This window comes from Podarcis pityusensis (genome assembly GCF_964106645.2).
Source record: "Podarcis pityusensis genome assembly, chromosome: 4".
NCBI lineage: Eukaryota > Metazoa > Chordata > Lepidosauria > Squamata > Lacertidae > Podarcis > Podarcis pityusensis.
Genome location: NC_138027.1, coordinates 53,622,791 through 53,637,028, shown reverse-complemented (window position 1 = coordinate 53,637,028; position 14,238 = coordinate 53,622,791). Strand labels below are relative to the sequence as shown.

Here is a 14,238-nt window from a genome sequence, read left to right as displayed (position 1 = left end):
GGCGGATCGTCTTCACTGATGAAGGCGCAGAGGGGGTAGGATGAAAGAGGAATCCCGAGTGAATCCGGAGCGAATGCCACGCTTGTCAATTTTATGCCTCCCTCCCCAAATTTGCTTGACCCGTCTGAATTTGCTTGGCCACGAATCGCTGCCCACAGCCCTCTAGAACCCATTCTCGTTTAAGTTTGGTCTGGAATAAGTGTTGCACCCCCGACCTTAATAAGTGGCCCTTGCCCCCCGAGTCCCTCATTTTTTGTGCCATTGGTTTTCATTGAGTCTACTTCCAAGAGATCTTGCTTATTTCGATTAATTCTTTTCCTGATTTAGCTACACTACTAAATTTACGTGGCCGTGGTAGCCAAATAGTGGGGAAAGTGATCTGCCTTGTATTCCCCCATCCTAATGTCCCGCAAGCTGTTCCTGTTCAAGGGGATCTCAGAAAAAGCAAAGTTCTGCTTCAGGCTGGCTTCCGCATCCTCCCGCCCTTCTTTTTCTGGCTAAGCTTCACTTTTCTCACTTCCCTGCAGCTGACAGCAGCCAGTACGTGCTTTTCTCTCCCTTCGAATTCCAGCAGAGCTTTTAAATAGCCACGATATTAAATCCGATTACCTGCCCGGGTCTCTTAAGTAGCAGCCAAGGAGGATGAGAAAGATCTGTTCGCACTGGTTCAGTTTCTTCCTTATTAGTTCCCAAACGTGTTATTCTCCAGCCAGCTTCAGTTTTGAGAACTTTGGGGCTTCAAGCCCTTGTTCTTTCTTTCTTTCTTTCTTTCTTTCTTTCTTTCTTTCTTTCTTTCTCTTTCTTTCTTTCTCTTTCTTTCTTTCTTTCTTTCTTTCTTTCTGGAAAACATAAATATAATCATAATCATAATCATAAAAGTAACTACTACTACTACATCAACAATGTCATATGACAGAAAGGATTCCATCACGCAATGCAAATGTGTGTGATTTAAGAAGAGAGAGTAAATAAATGTTTCTTGTTCAGGATTTTCCCTGCCCCAGAACACACACACCTTTGCAAGCAAGGGAACTTTGTCTTATATTATCAATAAATATGTAACCCTTTGTAACAAACTGTTGCAGTCCTATGCATATTTGCCTATTCAGAAGTAAATCCCACTGTAGTCAAGTCCTTCAGCATACGCACACATAGAGCTTTGCAACCGAAAACAACCAAAATGAGTGTTTTTTTAAAACCAGAAAATACTTGGGATGTGATGGGTGAAGAGGAATTAAACCAGACTCCTGCATATAAAACTGCTGAGATGGGCAGAGTGTTAACAATTCCCTTTTCCAGCTTCCCATCCTGCATACACTACTATTGGTGGTTTAAAAAAATTATTCTGTCCCTCAAAATAAAATAAAAAACACCAATCCATAACTGAATAAATTCTCAGGGAAAACACCACAGACTGGATTTTGCTAGATTTTGCTTATATAACCTCCTCCTTGTAGGTATAACTATTTCCCACAACTGAGGAGTGTTGTTATTTAAATAATTTTGGGAATAATTATTATTTCTTTACATGTTTCCACAAGAGCTTGCCTTTCAGCATTCTGATGCAGCAGATCAACAGCCCACTTCTTGTAGAAGAGCCCTAGTAAAGTTAAGGACTTAACTGGTTCTGCTATTTAAAACAAACCATCCATGGACTTTCTGTTATTTACTACAGCAGATGGTAACTGCATACTTGCACACCACAAAGGCCAAAATCTACCAAATGAGAATACCTGGAATTACATCCCAGTCTTAACTGCACTTACATGGAAGTAAATACTATTGTTTCCAGTGACACTTACATCCAAGCAAGTATGGGAATATTGCCACATGGGAGACTGTGATCCTAAGTATGTTTGCCTGGAAATAAACCTCAGCTGGGTTCAGTATGACTTTCATGTAACTAAAACTGTTGAAATAAATCACTGTGAACTCTGTGGGACTTACTCCTGAGTAAAAATATTGAGGATAGCAGTTTAATCTCTGTGCACTGGTTTGTCCATAAGTCTTAACTCTTGTGATGCTCCTTGCATTGCACCTTTACAACACTTAAAAAAAAAAAAAAGACAAAGCATTGAACTTCATCAGGGCTAATCTAAATAGTCGGATTTAATTGATCCATAGATTAGGTTGCATTGCCCTAATCCCTTTGGAAACCTAGGATTTTCTGTCAAATTTAAGATGATGGCTGATATCTGACAAATGATAGAGCAGACTCATTTGATGGGTCAGCTCGGGGTATGGCTAATGTTGGCTTTTGCCTGTATAAATTAAGTGAAAAAGAAAGATGATAAACTATCTGTTCCTAATGTTTGATAAATTGTAATAGAAAAGTACAATGGAGGATAAGATAATAATCTCATTCTTACTTAAAATATCCCCCCCCCCCCAATTAGGGGGATAAAGCAGTAAGATTTAGTTGTGCTGCAACTTTGAATTGTCTGTATTCCTTCTAGCTCATGTAGAACATATTTTTATAAGCTGAACAGTCAAGCAGAAACACACACACAGCTAGCTATCTCCAGTCAACAAGTTCTTACTTATCTGTTTAGTCTGTTTTATAATGTAAATGTTTGTGTTCTGTGCCTCTTTTACAGCTTTACTTGCCAGTCTCTTTCTCCTGGGCCTAGATATTTTTCTTTAGCGTCTTCCCAGAGTTTCCGGCATTATGTTGTAAACACAGAGAGTTGAAAATCTACTTTTTCTGTGGAGTTTTTTATTATTATTTTTTAAAAAAATCAAAAGAAACACACCCACTAGTATGCATATTTAGAAAGACATGCATAGGATCAAATAATATTTTTTCAAATTGTGTTCTAATAAACACTATAGTTTATTGACTTAGTAAAGCTATAATTCAATTTGTCGCTGGAAAAAAAATAAGGTATTGCACCTGAAGTAATATTGCTAGAATGACTAATTGTTGTTAACATCTTACAGTATTTTGACTAGGAAAAAATAATAATCAGTGTATAAGGGTACAATCCTAGCATTATTATTCTTATTCTTATTATGGGAAGAAATCTCACTGGGGGGAAATGGATCTTATTCTGAGGGATGTCTCACTGTGTTCAGTAACTGTTCCTAGGAATACAGCTTTATATCACAATTACAACCATGTTTATTCAGAAATAGGTTCAAATTGTTTCAGTAGCATTAGCCCTAGTAAGTAATAATTCCTTACAGGACTGCAACCTTAAGCTAAAACATTTTTTCTCGGGGAGCCCAATTCATACTTTGTCATTTGTACTTGTCCTTCCTGCCAGAAGTTTCTTGAACAAGGGTGGGGGACTTGTGGCCCTCCAGATGTTGCTGGACTCTCCGTTCCCATTATCACTGACCTTTGGTTGTGATGGCTGAAGCTGATGGAAGTTTGGATCCAGCAATGCCTGGACAGCCATAAGTTTCCCCACCCTCTTCTAGAAGCTTCAGAAGAAAAGGCCAACAACTTCTCACATAGGTGCCCAGCAAAGTCTGAGGGGCAGTTGTCCTGTTCTGGGACAATTAACTTAGGAGAGAGAAAGAGAGAGAGAGAGAGTACCCTATGAGACCAAAGAGATGAGGAAGAAACAGGGCCTTATAGAGAGAGAAGCAGGAATAATGATGCTATTTTTGACTTCAGGAGTTGCACTATTTGCACTAAAATTATAAAAGGTCACCATGTCCCAGCTTGCTGCCTGCCTTATTTCTCACTCAAACTTTTTGCCTGGTTCCTGCTTAGCCTCAGATGATTAGAAAAGAAAAAACAGGAGCAGGTGAATGTAAAAAAAAGTGAATTGACTGTTGCGTTTCATTGAAAGGACTAGGGCTGTGGAGGAAGGGTGGGTAGAGGGAAGTAGAAGCGGAAAATTCAACACCGGGCAGTTTCAGCAGAAGTGAAAAGAATGTTTTTTTAAAGAAGTTGCCACTTACTTGGAAGACAGGGGCCAAAACTCAAGTGGGGAGTGTAAAAGGAGACTTTGGCTCTGGGTCAGGTAGAGGGCTTCCGACCTCCTGATTATAAGCATGTTGTGTGGAAGGAAGTGCTTCTGATTCACACTAGATTGCCATGGAGTACACAAATAGATCTGTAGTTCAAGCTTCATCTACAATCACCAGCCTGAATTTAGAGGTTGTTGCTAGCTTACATTTAGTCACTGCTTCAGCACAGCACTCTAGAATGCCACACTGCACTAATGCAACCACCCTTATTTCAGTTTTATTGAAACCAATGACATTTCTTTCCCAAAAAATGTGTTTGAGATTCAGGTTTTAATTTCTTTATTGTGCCCGGTTAAATAGGGTGCTGTGTTTTAGCACCCTATTTACCAAAGAAATGTTATATATATTCAGCTGCTTGGATATGAACTAAGCTAGCCACTATTAGGTCCCACTGAAATCTATTGGAAAAGCTAGTCATGGCTAACTTAATTCTGATTGATTTTCAGTTGGACTTTAGTACAACTAACTTAGGTTGCAATCCTAACCTTATGTACCTGAGTGTAAGTTTCATACTTCTAAGCGCTTAAGATTGTTAAACTTGCAAGTCTGTATGCAGTCTCCTGTCCCTCACCACCCTATTAAAAAAATTAATAATCCTATTTGACTTTTGCTTATAGTTTGCACCTTCAAATTATCAATAAGAAACTAATGGTGCTTCCATTTTATTCTTTTAGGTGGTGGCCTTAGGAGATGTCCCTGATGGGACTCTGGTCACAGTGATGGCTGGAAATGATGAAAACTACTCTGCAGAACTCAGAAACGCTACTGCTGCCATGAAGAATCAAGTCGCAAGATTTAATGACCTAAGATTCGTGGGCAGAAGTGGAAGAGGTATGATATCATTATCACTATTATTTTATTACACTAAAATTAAGTTGTGTCTTGGTAGAAAGCTCTATGCACAGAATCTTTTGTTGCAGTTTTCAGACTGCTTTCTTTTGCAATAATCCCTTTTGCTTTCAATATAATTATATCAGAGTAAGCAGTTTCAGGATTACCGCAATTGAGGCCAACCAAAGTCCATATTGGTGGTATTGTGGTAAATGATTGCAGGATGTAGATCACTACCTTGTTTTTATGATGCATTTGTGCAACAAACATTACAGGCTGAATTGTTATTGTTATCAGATGGTTTAGATCTGCCTTCAGAGCTATGGTACCATGATTTGTATCTGCTCGGTATTTAGCCAGTAGTAGAGCTCTGTATATCTCAGAAGTAGTGTTAGAAATCCCATGTGAACAATTTTCTCATTCATTTCAGTAGAAAAGGTGACTGCAACAAACAGATCCTCAGTGAATGGGTGAAGCCAGTGTATATTACTGAAATGAAAACATTGCTAATTATAAAGTTTGGTGATTGCAGAATAGAGTCAGCTTGTTGTAGTTTGCTACTGTTATATATATTGACAATGGTGGTTTTCTGCAGAGAGGATTTTTCCTTCCTCCCCCCCCCCCTTCCTTAATGGTTCCATTTAAGGGTCTCTACAAGAAATAAGTATGCATTTGGTTTGTTACTTTAGCTTTAGCAACGCAGTTCATGATAGTGAGGTTAGGAATACACAAAATGATAAATAGGCACCCACATATGTTGACATGGAAGTAAGATATGTTGATGTCAATGAGACACGTTTCCAACTAATTATCCGATTTGTGAGACTGCTAAAAATGCACAATCTATATCACAATTTAAACACACATGCACACACATGCGCACGCACACACACACACACACACACACACTTATCTGTGTGACTAGGTTCAACTATTTCTTTTTATGCATTTGCATGGATATTGATACCAGAAGAAACTCCCATAACTCTGGCAGATGGAAAAATGTTATTGCTATTATTGGAGGGGCTGCCAGCAATACCTGTGATTGCAAGAACTAAGCATTGTAGTGCTTTTCACATACTCACCTTACAGAGGATTCTCTCCATGTGGTGGAGAAGCTGACGGACATCGCATCCAATGTGTATATATGGTAACATGTTATTTGAGTGCTCCATGCATAGACCAATGTGTATATCAATTTGACTTATACAACCTCTCCTTTTCTGAGAAGTAAAGATCTCATAAAATCAGACAGTTGGATCACATATTCCTTTATAGGCAGGATGATAATGGTACACCCTTGCTCCCCGCTCTGCGGAGAGGATTCTAAGCTTGTTGAGTACATGAATTGGTCTTATCTCTATATGAGCACATACCTGAGGAAGGCTGGGGCTGCTCACATAGCCTTTGCTATGAATTGGCTCCTAGTCACAAATATAATTCATGAAAATTGCCTAGCTGGGTTGATTCTTGCTCCTTACTAATGTGCTGATTTTATCAGGACTGGGATTGGTCCTTTGGTTTGTGCATATAGCAGACTTTATTTCATTTTCTATGGAAACTAGCTTTTGATTTTTATTGAATTTCTATATGGCTTAATATGTTAAAAATATCTCTAAGCCATGTACAAACAAACTTAAAGCGACAGCAGACAAATGAAACAAAACATTACGAAAATACAGAGTTACATATGAAAATGTTCTAGTTACAGGTAGGTAGCCATGTTGGTCTGCCGTAGTTGAAACAAAATAAAAAAAATCCTTCCAGTAGCAGACTAAAGCAGTACTATTACTTCTCTTGATCTAGACACTATACTTCTGTTGAGGCAGCTTAGAATAGCATTAGCTTTTTTGCTGCTGCATCACACTGTTGACTCATGTTAAGCTTGTGGTCCACTAAGACACCTGGATCCTTTTCACATGTACTGCTAGTAAGCCAGGTGTCCATCTTATATTGGTGCAGCTGGTTTTTCTGGTGACTTCTGTTTCAGTGTATCTGAAGAAGTGTGCATGCACACGGAAGCTCATACCAATAACAAACTTAGTCGGTCTCTAAGGTGCTACTGGAAGGAATTTTTTTATTATATTAAATGTTGCATTGATACAAAGTTACTAATACATATTAATCAGTATCAATTCGTTTTCCTTCTGACACACTCTCCTCCTCAGCCTCCTGGTTCTCACCCAGGGTCCAAACAAACTCTCAGCTCACGCACAAAAGTCTCACAAGAAGAAAAGTTCCTGGAAACATTGGACATCACCCTAGTCTCTCTCACTAGACATGCTTTCTATGGGCAGGCCCAAAGTGTATGGCACTTCCTCAGGCTGCCCACAGCCATGTCCCATTCAGCTGCATTCTGCACCCTCAATTCCAGGGACAGCAGGTTTGCTGAGTTTCCCAGGGGTCCAGAGGGTGTGAAAAGGGGCCCCTCCACTCACAGCTCTTTCTTCACCCACTAGCCTCTCCTTCTTCAGCTGCTTTTTAAAAAAAAGACCTCTGCCACTCACACACACACACATACATGCTTCAGTTTTCTTTTCTGAAATGTGTTTGCTGCTTTTTAGCCTAATATGCAAAACTAGATGGTTTCTAAACCTGCCTGAGTTGCTTCTGTGAAGAAGATAATTGCTGGGGGAGAAATACCTGCAGTTGGAATTGTAGCTTGGTGATGCTAACGAATGATAATAATAGGGTAAAGCGGAGAAAATTATATCCATTTACTGAAAACATGAGTGATGCTGTAATGTATAAAAGGATCAGTCATTAAACATGTTCAGTTGTTATATGGAAGGCTGCACCTTTTCAGTAAATGGAATTCTCATTATGATTCAGAGTGTTTAGAAAACATTTTGAAGATTTAAATGTAAAGCTGGTGAAGTGTTTGAGAAGCTAATAAAAACAGGCCTGCACTTTGGTAGTTGGCACCGTGCACAGAGCCAGAAATCAGAGTCTATGCAGTTCCTAAGGTCAGAATGAGAAAGTGAAGGAAGGAGCAGGAGCTGGTCAGAAGAAAATTATACGCCATTTATTTTACTAATTCTACTCAGTCACTTGTAACACCGATCACTTATGTATAGGGGTTGATATGCAAATAAAGATTGACTGTCAGAATAAGTTTAAGGAAGTGATAATCTTTGGCAGGTTGCATGCTAACTATTCAGGTCTGAAGTTTTGGTTCCTATGGGCAATACCAATTTTGAATGAGTGACTAATATATGCTTTTGTTTATTCATACAACCCTGAACTGTTTCCTAAAGGTGTGGCTGTTTGCACTGGTTTCTGTGATTCTTTTATTGCATTGGCTTAAAGTGTGAGGACTAAGGCAGTTTGCGTCAAAGGTCATGAAATGCAGACAGGGAAATGAACTTCTCTTAGAGTTGTGTGACGTTTCTCTGTGCATGAAGCTAGCTGCTCGGAAGCAGTACTGTAATGTGAATAAACAATATGCAAAACAGGATGCAAAGGATGACTGAAAATTAGGTATGTGCATATGGTTTGTAACTGAAATTAACTAAAATAACTGGTGTAGAACTAGGGCTGCATCATATATTCTCTGCTTTTGATTTGAGGCAAGAACCAAGTGGAAATTTCATCTGTAAAATACTTAGGCAGTGTGGCTTTTCCCTATTGTTCAGTCGTGGTCAGCAGTTTTATTTCTCTTGGCTGTTGCTTCTTTCTCCTCCAGGATTACATTGGTGATCCCACTCAGTCAGGGATCCTGAATAGTGAATGTGATAATGTCACAATGCTAGGTACCCAATCAGATTTTGCTGCATGGTGATGCCACTGAGACAACTGAGGGCAGTTTACAAGAATAAGCAACCATCCCTCCCCACTTGCAAGGAGTGCTGAAAAATCATCAGCAAAAGAGGAATTTTTTTACTGCCAAAAATGTTAATGGGAAACAGTAAGTTGCATTGGCTCAGCTGTACGTGTAGCTGTCCAGAACAGTTTTAAGCAATGAAATGACAATGCAAGTTCATACCTATTTTTCCCTGTTGTGCAGAATTATTGGTAGTCTAATATTCCGCACGAGAGGGTAAATCACAATACCCAACCACCATAACAATTAGACCTGCACCCACCTGATCTGAATATGTCTGTAGACTTCAGTGACACTTGAATAAGACCAGGAAAATGGGAAATAGACTAATTGCTGGGTCAGTCTTTTTACTCATTACTATATTTCACATTGGCAGTTTGAAGAACTTCTTTATATACATACACATTTCATTTACTTGAGAGACTTGCGAGACAGAGGGAATTTTAACTGATTTCATGCTGTATCCCTAATGCACACCTCTTAGAAACTGCTTATAAATTATAAAAACAAAGAACGCAATGTCTATTGCAAGTATTCAGTCATATCTAACACTACACTTTAATCACTTTGCAGTTTTGAAGCAGTTGGTTTTTACTGCTACAGTATTGCTAAACGTAGTAAAATCCCCATTATTTCAATCAACTCAACCTCATTATTTCAATCAATCAACTCATAGTGGCTGGGGAAACCCAACCAGATGGGTGGGGTATAAATAAAAATAATAAAACCTCCTGTTATTTCTTGTTCAATGTGCTTCATTGTCTACAAAAGTCTACTTCACTCCATTTGCCTGAATTTTAACATACTACAGGATTGCCCCCTAATGTTATGGAAGCTTAGACTCACTAAAGTCAAAACTGGATACAGGATTATAGGTGTAATGTTCTGGATCTGGATGCCCATCACATGTTTTGGAAATATTAGCTGTTGCTGTGCGGTATTCCATTCATCATTCTGTATTTTAAAAGTGACTTTATTCTTCTCATGCTAAGCTCAAAAGATGAGAATAGATCCTTATAAACAAAAAGAATTGTATTTGACAGTTTTGGCTTGACTTCCAATACAAAACACTTCTGCTTAGGAATTAGCAATTTTTGCCTTGCGCCAGCCCATTACTGATAAAACCTGCCTTTCTAGCCTGTACTACTGGCACCAGAGTCCCAGAACACCTGGAAGGAGGTGCCATTGATTTCAAGGTTTGCACATATTTCCATATCATTTGCAAATTGATTTTTTTCTGGAAGTGAGTAACATGGAAATGAGCAGTAAACTTGCACTATATTCCAGTATAGTGCTGGAAATAGCTAAGGAGAGCCTGGGGGGCATGGAGAGGGGTGCACTAGGTAGAGGAATTACTAAAGATATGGTGTCCTGCCTTGTGCAAGCAGAAGAACACCTGCTAACACAAAGCCACCACTGGATACAACTCTTTGCGTATGTCTGTGTTTTATATGTCTTCACATAAGGGCCAGCACAAAATGTTTTGCTGCTTGAGGCAAAAAGCAAGATACTGCCCTGCCCCCACCTCACTCATTCCATGTACTGAAGTTTACTTGACTTCAGCACTGGCAATGGGATAGCATCCTCCTTTGCACCTGAGGGCAGCAGGCTCTGATTCTCCAACAGAGGGGAATTGCCAAGAGTGATGCCAGTGCTACCCGCAGTATCTGCCACCTGAGGCAATTGCCTCCCTCTGCTTAAGGATGGGACTGGTCATGCTGTTGGCTATTTCTCTTAATTTCACCAGGAGCAAATAAGGCCATAACTAATTTCTAGTCCTTTATTTTGTTTCTCCCTGAAAGCATAGTGGGAAAGGAAGTGGATAGATGCCGTTTTGGAGTTAATGAGAGAAAGGCATGTAATAAATAAGCACTTTGTAGAAACACATCTGTATCCATTTATATTAAAAATAGATTTGCAAATTACAGAACCCTGCCAATTATTTTGCAAGAGAAAAGGTTGCTGTGTAGGGTTTCCCATTCTGTCAAATGGAGTGGAGGAAAAGTCTGTGCCACTAGTTCCATGGAACTACTTTATATACCATAAGTGTGCTTGAGTAAAACATGCATAACCATGGTTCTAGATGGGCACATCACCAGAGCTTGTTGGTTGTTGCTTAAGATTTGGCTGAAGTGGGAATTTAAAATTTCCTCAATCTGTTTATTGCCAAAACATCTTGGTCTGTTTCCAGAATCTGGCTGCTTTTCCTGTGTCATGCTGGCAAAAATTTGCTTAGGCTTTTCATCTTAGTTTTTGTCTTTCTGCATTCCAGTACGTTCAAAACCAAATGTATCACTTTAAAAAAATGTTGTAGCACCATGAAAGAAACTAGTTTGATTGATGTTGGATTGCCACTATTGTTTTTACAGCACTAGCAAAGTATATGATACTTTATTTTTATTTTTAAATAATTTTTATTAAAGTTTCAATAAAAAATTAAACAGAAAAGACATAAAAAAGAAGTACACAAATACACAATACAAATCCCAGAAAAAGAGAAAAAACACAAAAAACAACAACAAAAAAGAAACAGAACAATTAAAAACAATATCACCTTTTCATTCCCTTTTTTGAATTTACTTATTTTCTGGACTTCCTCATACCTCCCTCTTTTGTATTCCAGTTCAAATTGTTTATCCAGCAATTTCTTTTCCACTTTTTTAATCCCAATCTTTAATCTTAGTGTAATATAGCATTAAAATTTTACCTCTTAAGTACCAAATTTCCCAGTATACGATACTTTATACAACCTAAGAAGATTGATAATAAGGTCCCACCTCAGAAATTAGTTACATGGATTGGATTGGATGCATTGGATACATATCTACTACCTACAGCATAAAGGACAAATCCCTTTCCATATGTGACTGTTTCTGCGTTGAGGTTATGGTCCACAGCTGAACTGTGTTATTTGCCAGACAGTAGTCTGGGGTTTGTTGGACCAGGTGCAGTGAAACCGTGGGCAGCGTGGCCAAGGCATGGTGAAGTTGCAATGAACACAGTACAGCAATTTTTGGGGTTAAACAGGCCACAACTTTATTGATTACAGATGCCAGCGGGTTTTGGCACACAGGCATTGGGTATGTATCCTGTATCAACTAACCTCCCTGCTGGTTGATAATTTGGTAGGGTTAACCCTGGTTAAAGATCATCCTAAGGTATCCATCAAATTGGGATGACCCCTCCAAGATTACCATTTAGGGAGGGCTATGGCACATCAGCCCCCTCCCCCCCCCAATCTGGGCATCTGGACAGAAGCACCTCATCCTGAAGATTTGAAGGAGCCTTAAAGGATAGCCCTGTATAGATGCTGTAGTGAGTTTTCTGGTTGTGTTTATGGCATGTTCAGATTAAAATGACCTTGGGGTTCATTTCAGGAAACGCATTCCAGCTACAACATGGGTTTCCCCACCAATCCTTTTCTGTTTTACATGAACAACATCGTAACATGCTGATTTTTTTCTAGTGGGTTAATAGGACTTAAAAAGAAGGGACGCGCTACGTTCCATTTCCCAATTTAAGCTAAATTTTAAAAATAATTTTTAAAATATCTGTTTATTTATATGGGCATAAATTGACTTTGTAAACATGGAAAAATTAACAGAGTGAGTTTTAATGGTCACAAAAATCATTAGCACTTTCATTGGACAATGAAAACACATCTGATTTTAAAATCCCTCAAGAAAAAAAATTATTTCAAAAGACAACCATAATAAAAGGCTGCAGCACTGGGATACATTAGCAAACTATGAAAGCAGCTAGTGATGTTTATTATTGTTATTGTTATTTATTTAATTTCTATACCGCCCTATACCCGAAGGTCTCAGGGCAGTTCACATAAAATATAAAATACATAAAATCAAAACAAAGCCAGCAACCCCAAAAGAGCCAGCATTTTTAAACAGGGTCTAGGACGTAGATCAAGTCAGGCAAATGCCTGGTTGAAAAGGAACATTTTTGCCTGGTGCCTAAAGGTGTATAATGAAGGTGCCAGACAAACTTCCCTGGGGAGAGTATTCCACAGATGGGAAGCCACTGCAGAGAAGGCCCGTTCTTGTGTTTTATTTTATATCCCATTTCAGAGCCTTTTAAAATAAGTGGGTCAGTATAGTGTAGTGGTTAGAGTAACAGACTAGGACCTGAGAGACCAATAAACATCTTAAAATGTTCCAAAAACATGCCCTGTCTTAAGTTTAGGATGATTTCCCCTACCCTTCTCACATTTTGCAGAGTGGGATGCTTTTTAGGGGGCTTCAGGGCCAGGGGGGATGTGGATTTTTTCACTTCAAGGTAACTCATCTTAAGATAAAGGGATGCAGGTGGCACTGTGGTCTAAACCACTAAGTGTCTTGGGCTTGCTGATCAGAAGGTTGGCAGTTAGAATCCGTGCGATGGAGTGACCTCCCGTTGCTCTGTTCCAGCTTCTGCCCACCTAGCAGTTTGAAAGCATACCAGTGCAAGCAGATAAATACGTACTGCTGCGATGGTAAACAGTGTTTCCATGTGCTCTGACACTTGTCATGGTCCTCCATGCCTCAGTAGTGATTTATTCATGCTGGCCACATGACCCGGAAAGCTGTCTGTGGACAAACACTGGTTTTCTCGGCCTGAAACGTGAGATGACTGCCGCAACCCCATAGTCACCTTTGACTGGACTTAACCATTCAGGGGTCCTTTACATTTACCATTAGAAATCACCTAGAGTTGCATTTTTACAGCTAACTGGCCTTTGCTTTTCTTGAGATTTTGAAGGGAGGGAGTTCCACAAATGTTGATTTATTCATTTTGCAAAACCTTTGTACCACTAAACATCAAAATACCCAAGCTGGGGGTGGAGGATAAAAACAATGCAACCCCTTCAGGATTCAGCAGAGCAGGAAGACCTATAGAAAAAGACCTTCTCCATAGTGAGACCTTGAAATCTGGAATGATCTCCCTAGAAGTACATTTATTCACCCTCATTATTGGTCTTCATATGTCAACTGAAGACATTTTTATTTATCCAGACTTCTACAGTTTTATAATGAGGGATTTACTAGCAGCAGTATGTGAATCAGTGCTTTTTTAAATTAGTTAATATATCGTTTCACTGTTGTTGTCTTTTACCGTGCTTATATATATATATATATATATTGCTCTGAGATCCTTTGAAGGATGAGTGATTTCTAAATATAATAAATAAATAATACAAACAATAGAAAAGCCATAAAAGCACAACAAAACAGATTTCAGACATAGTCAAAATGCTGGTTGTGGACAAATTAACAACAGTGCTAAGCTAGAGAAGCCCTAGTGAAGGAGAAGGTTTTCAGCAGTAGCCAAAAGTCTGCAATATTTCAAAAGGATTCAAAACAAAAAAACAAAGGAAAACCCAATGCTGTAATTTTATTGTCACTGAAGGGAAGCAATTGCACCTGAACTTTCCCTTATCTATTTCCGGAGACTAGCTATGTTAGTCTCTTGCAGCAAAATGAACTAAACATCCTGAGTTGCTAACCAGTTTTTATCATGGCATGAGCTTTTGGGGATTAATGTATCTAAGGTGGTCTTAAATACTAAGCAGTTTGGACCAAGATGACAATGGGCAACTTGAATTAACTCTC

The 14,238-nt window shown here is 39.0% G+C and overlaps 1 protein-coding gene across 2 annotated transcripts in view; it reads left to right on the top strand.

Moving 5' to 3' along the window:
• RUNX1 (RUNX family transcription factor 1) overlaps positions 1 to 14,238 on the top strand; it is a 180,811-nt gene that overhangs the window by 94,604 nt on the left and 71,969 nt on the right. For both annotated transcript variants that reach the window (XM_081004464.1, XM_081004463.1), the window contains exon 4: positions 4,656 to 4,812. In XM_081004464.1, the coding sequence (XP_080860590.1) occupies positions 4,656 to 4,812 (157 nt within the window). The remainder of the gene's footprint in view (positions 1 to 4,655; positions 4,813 to 14,238) is intronic.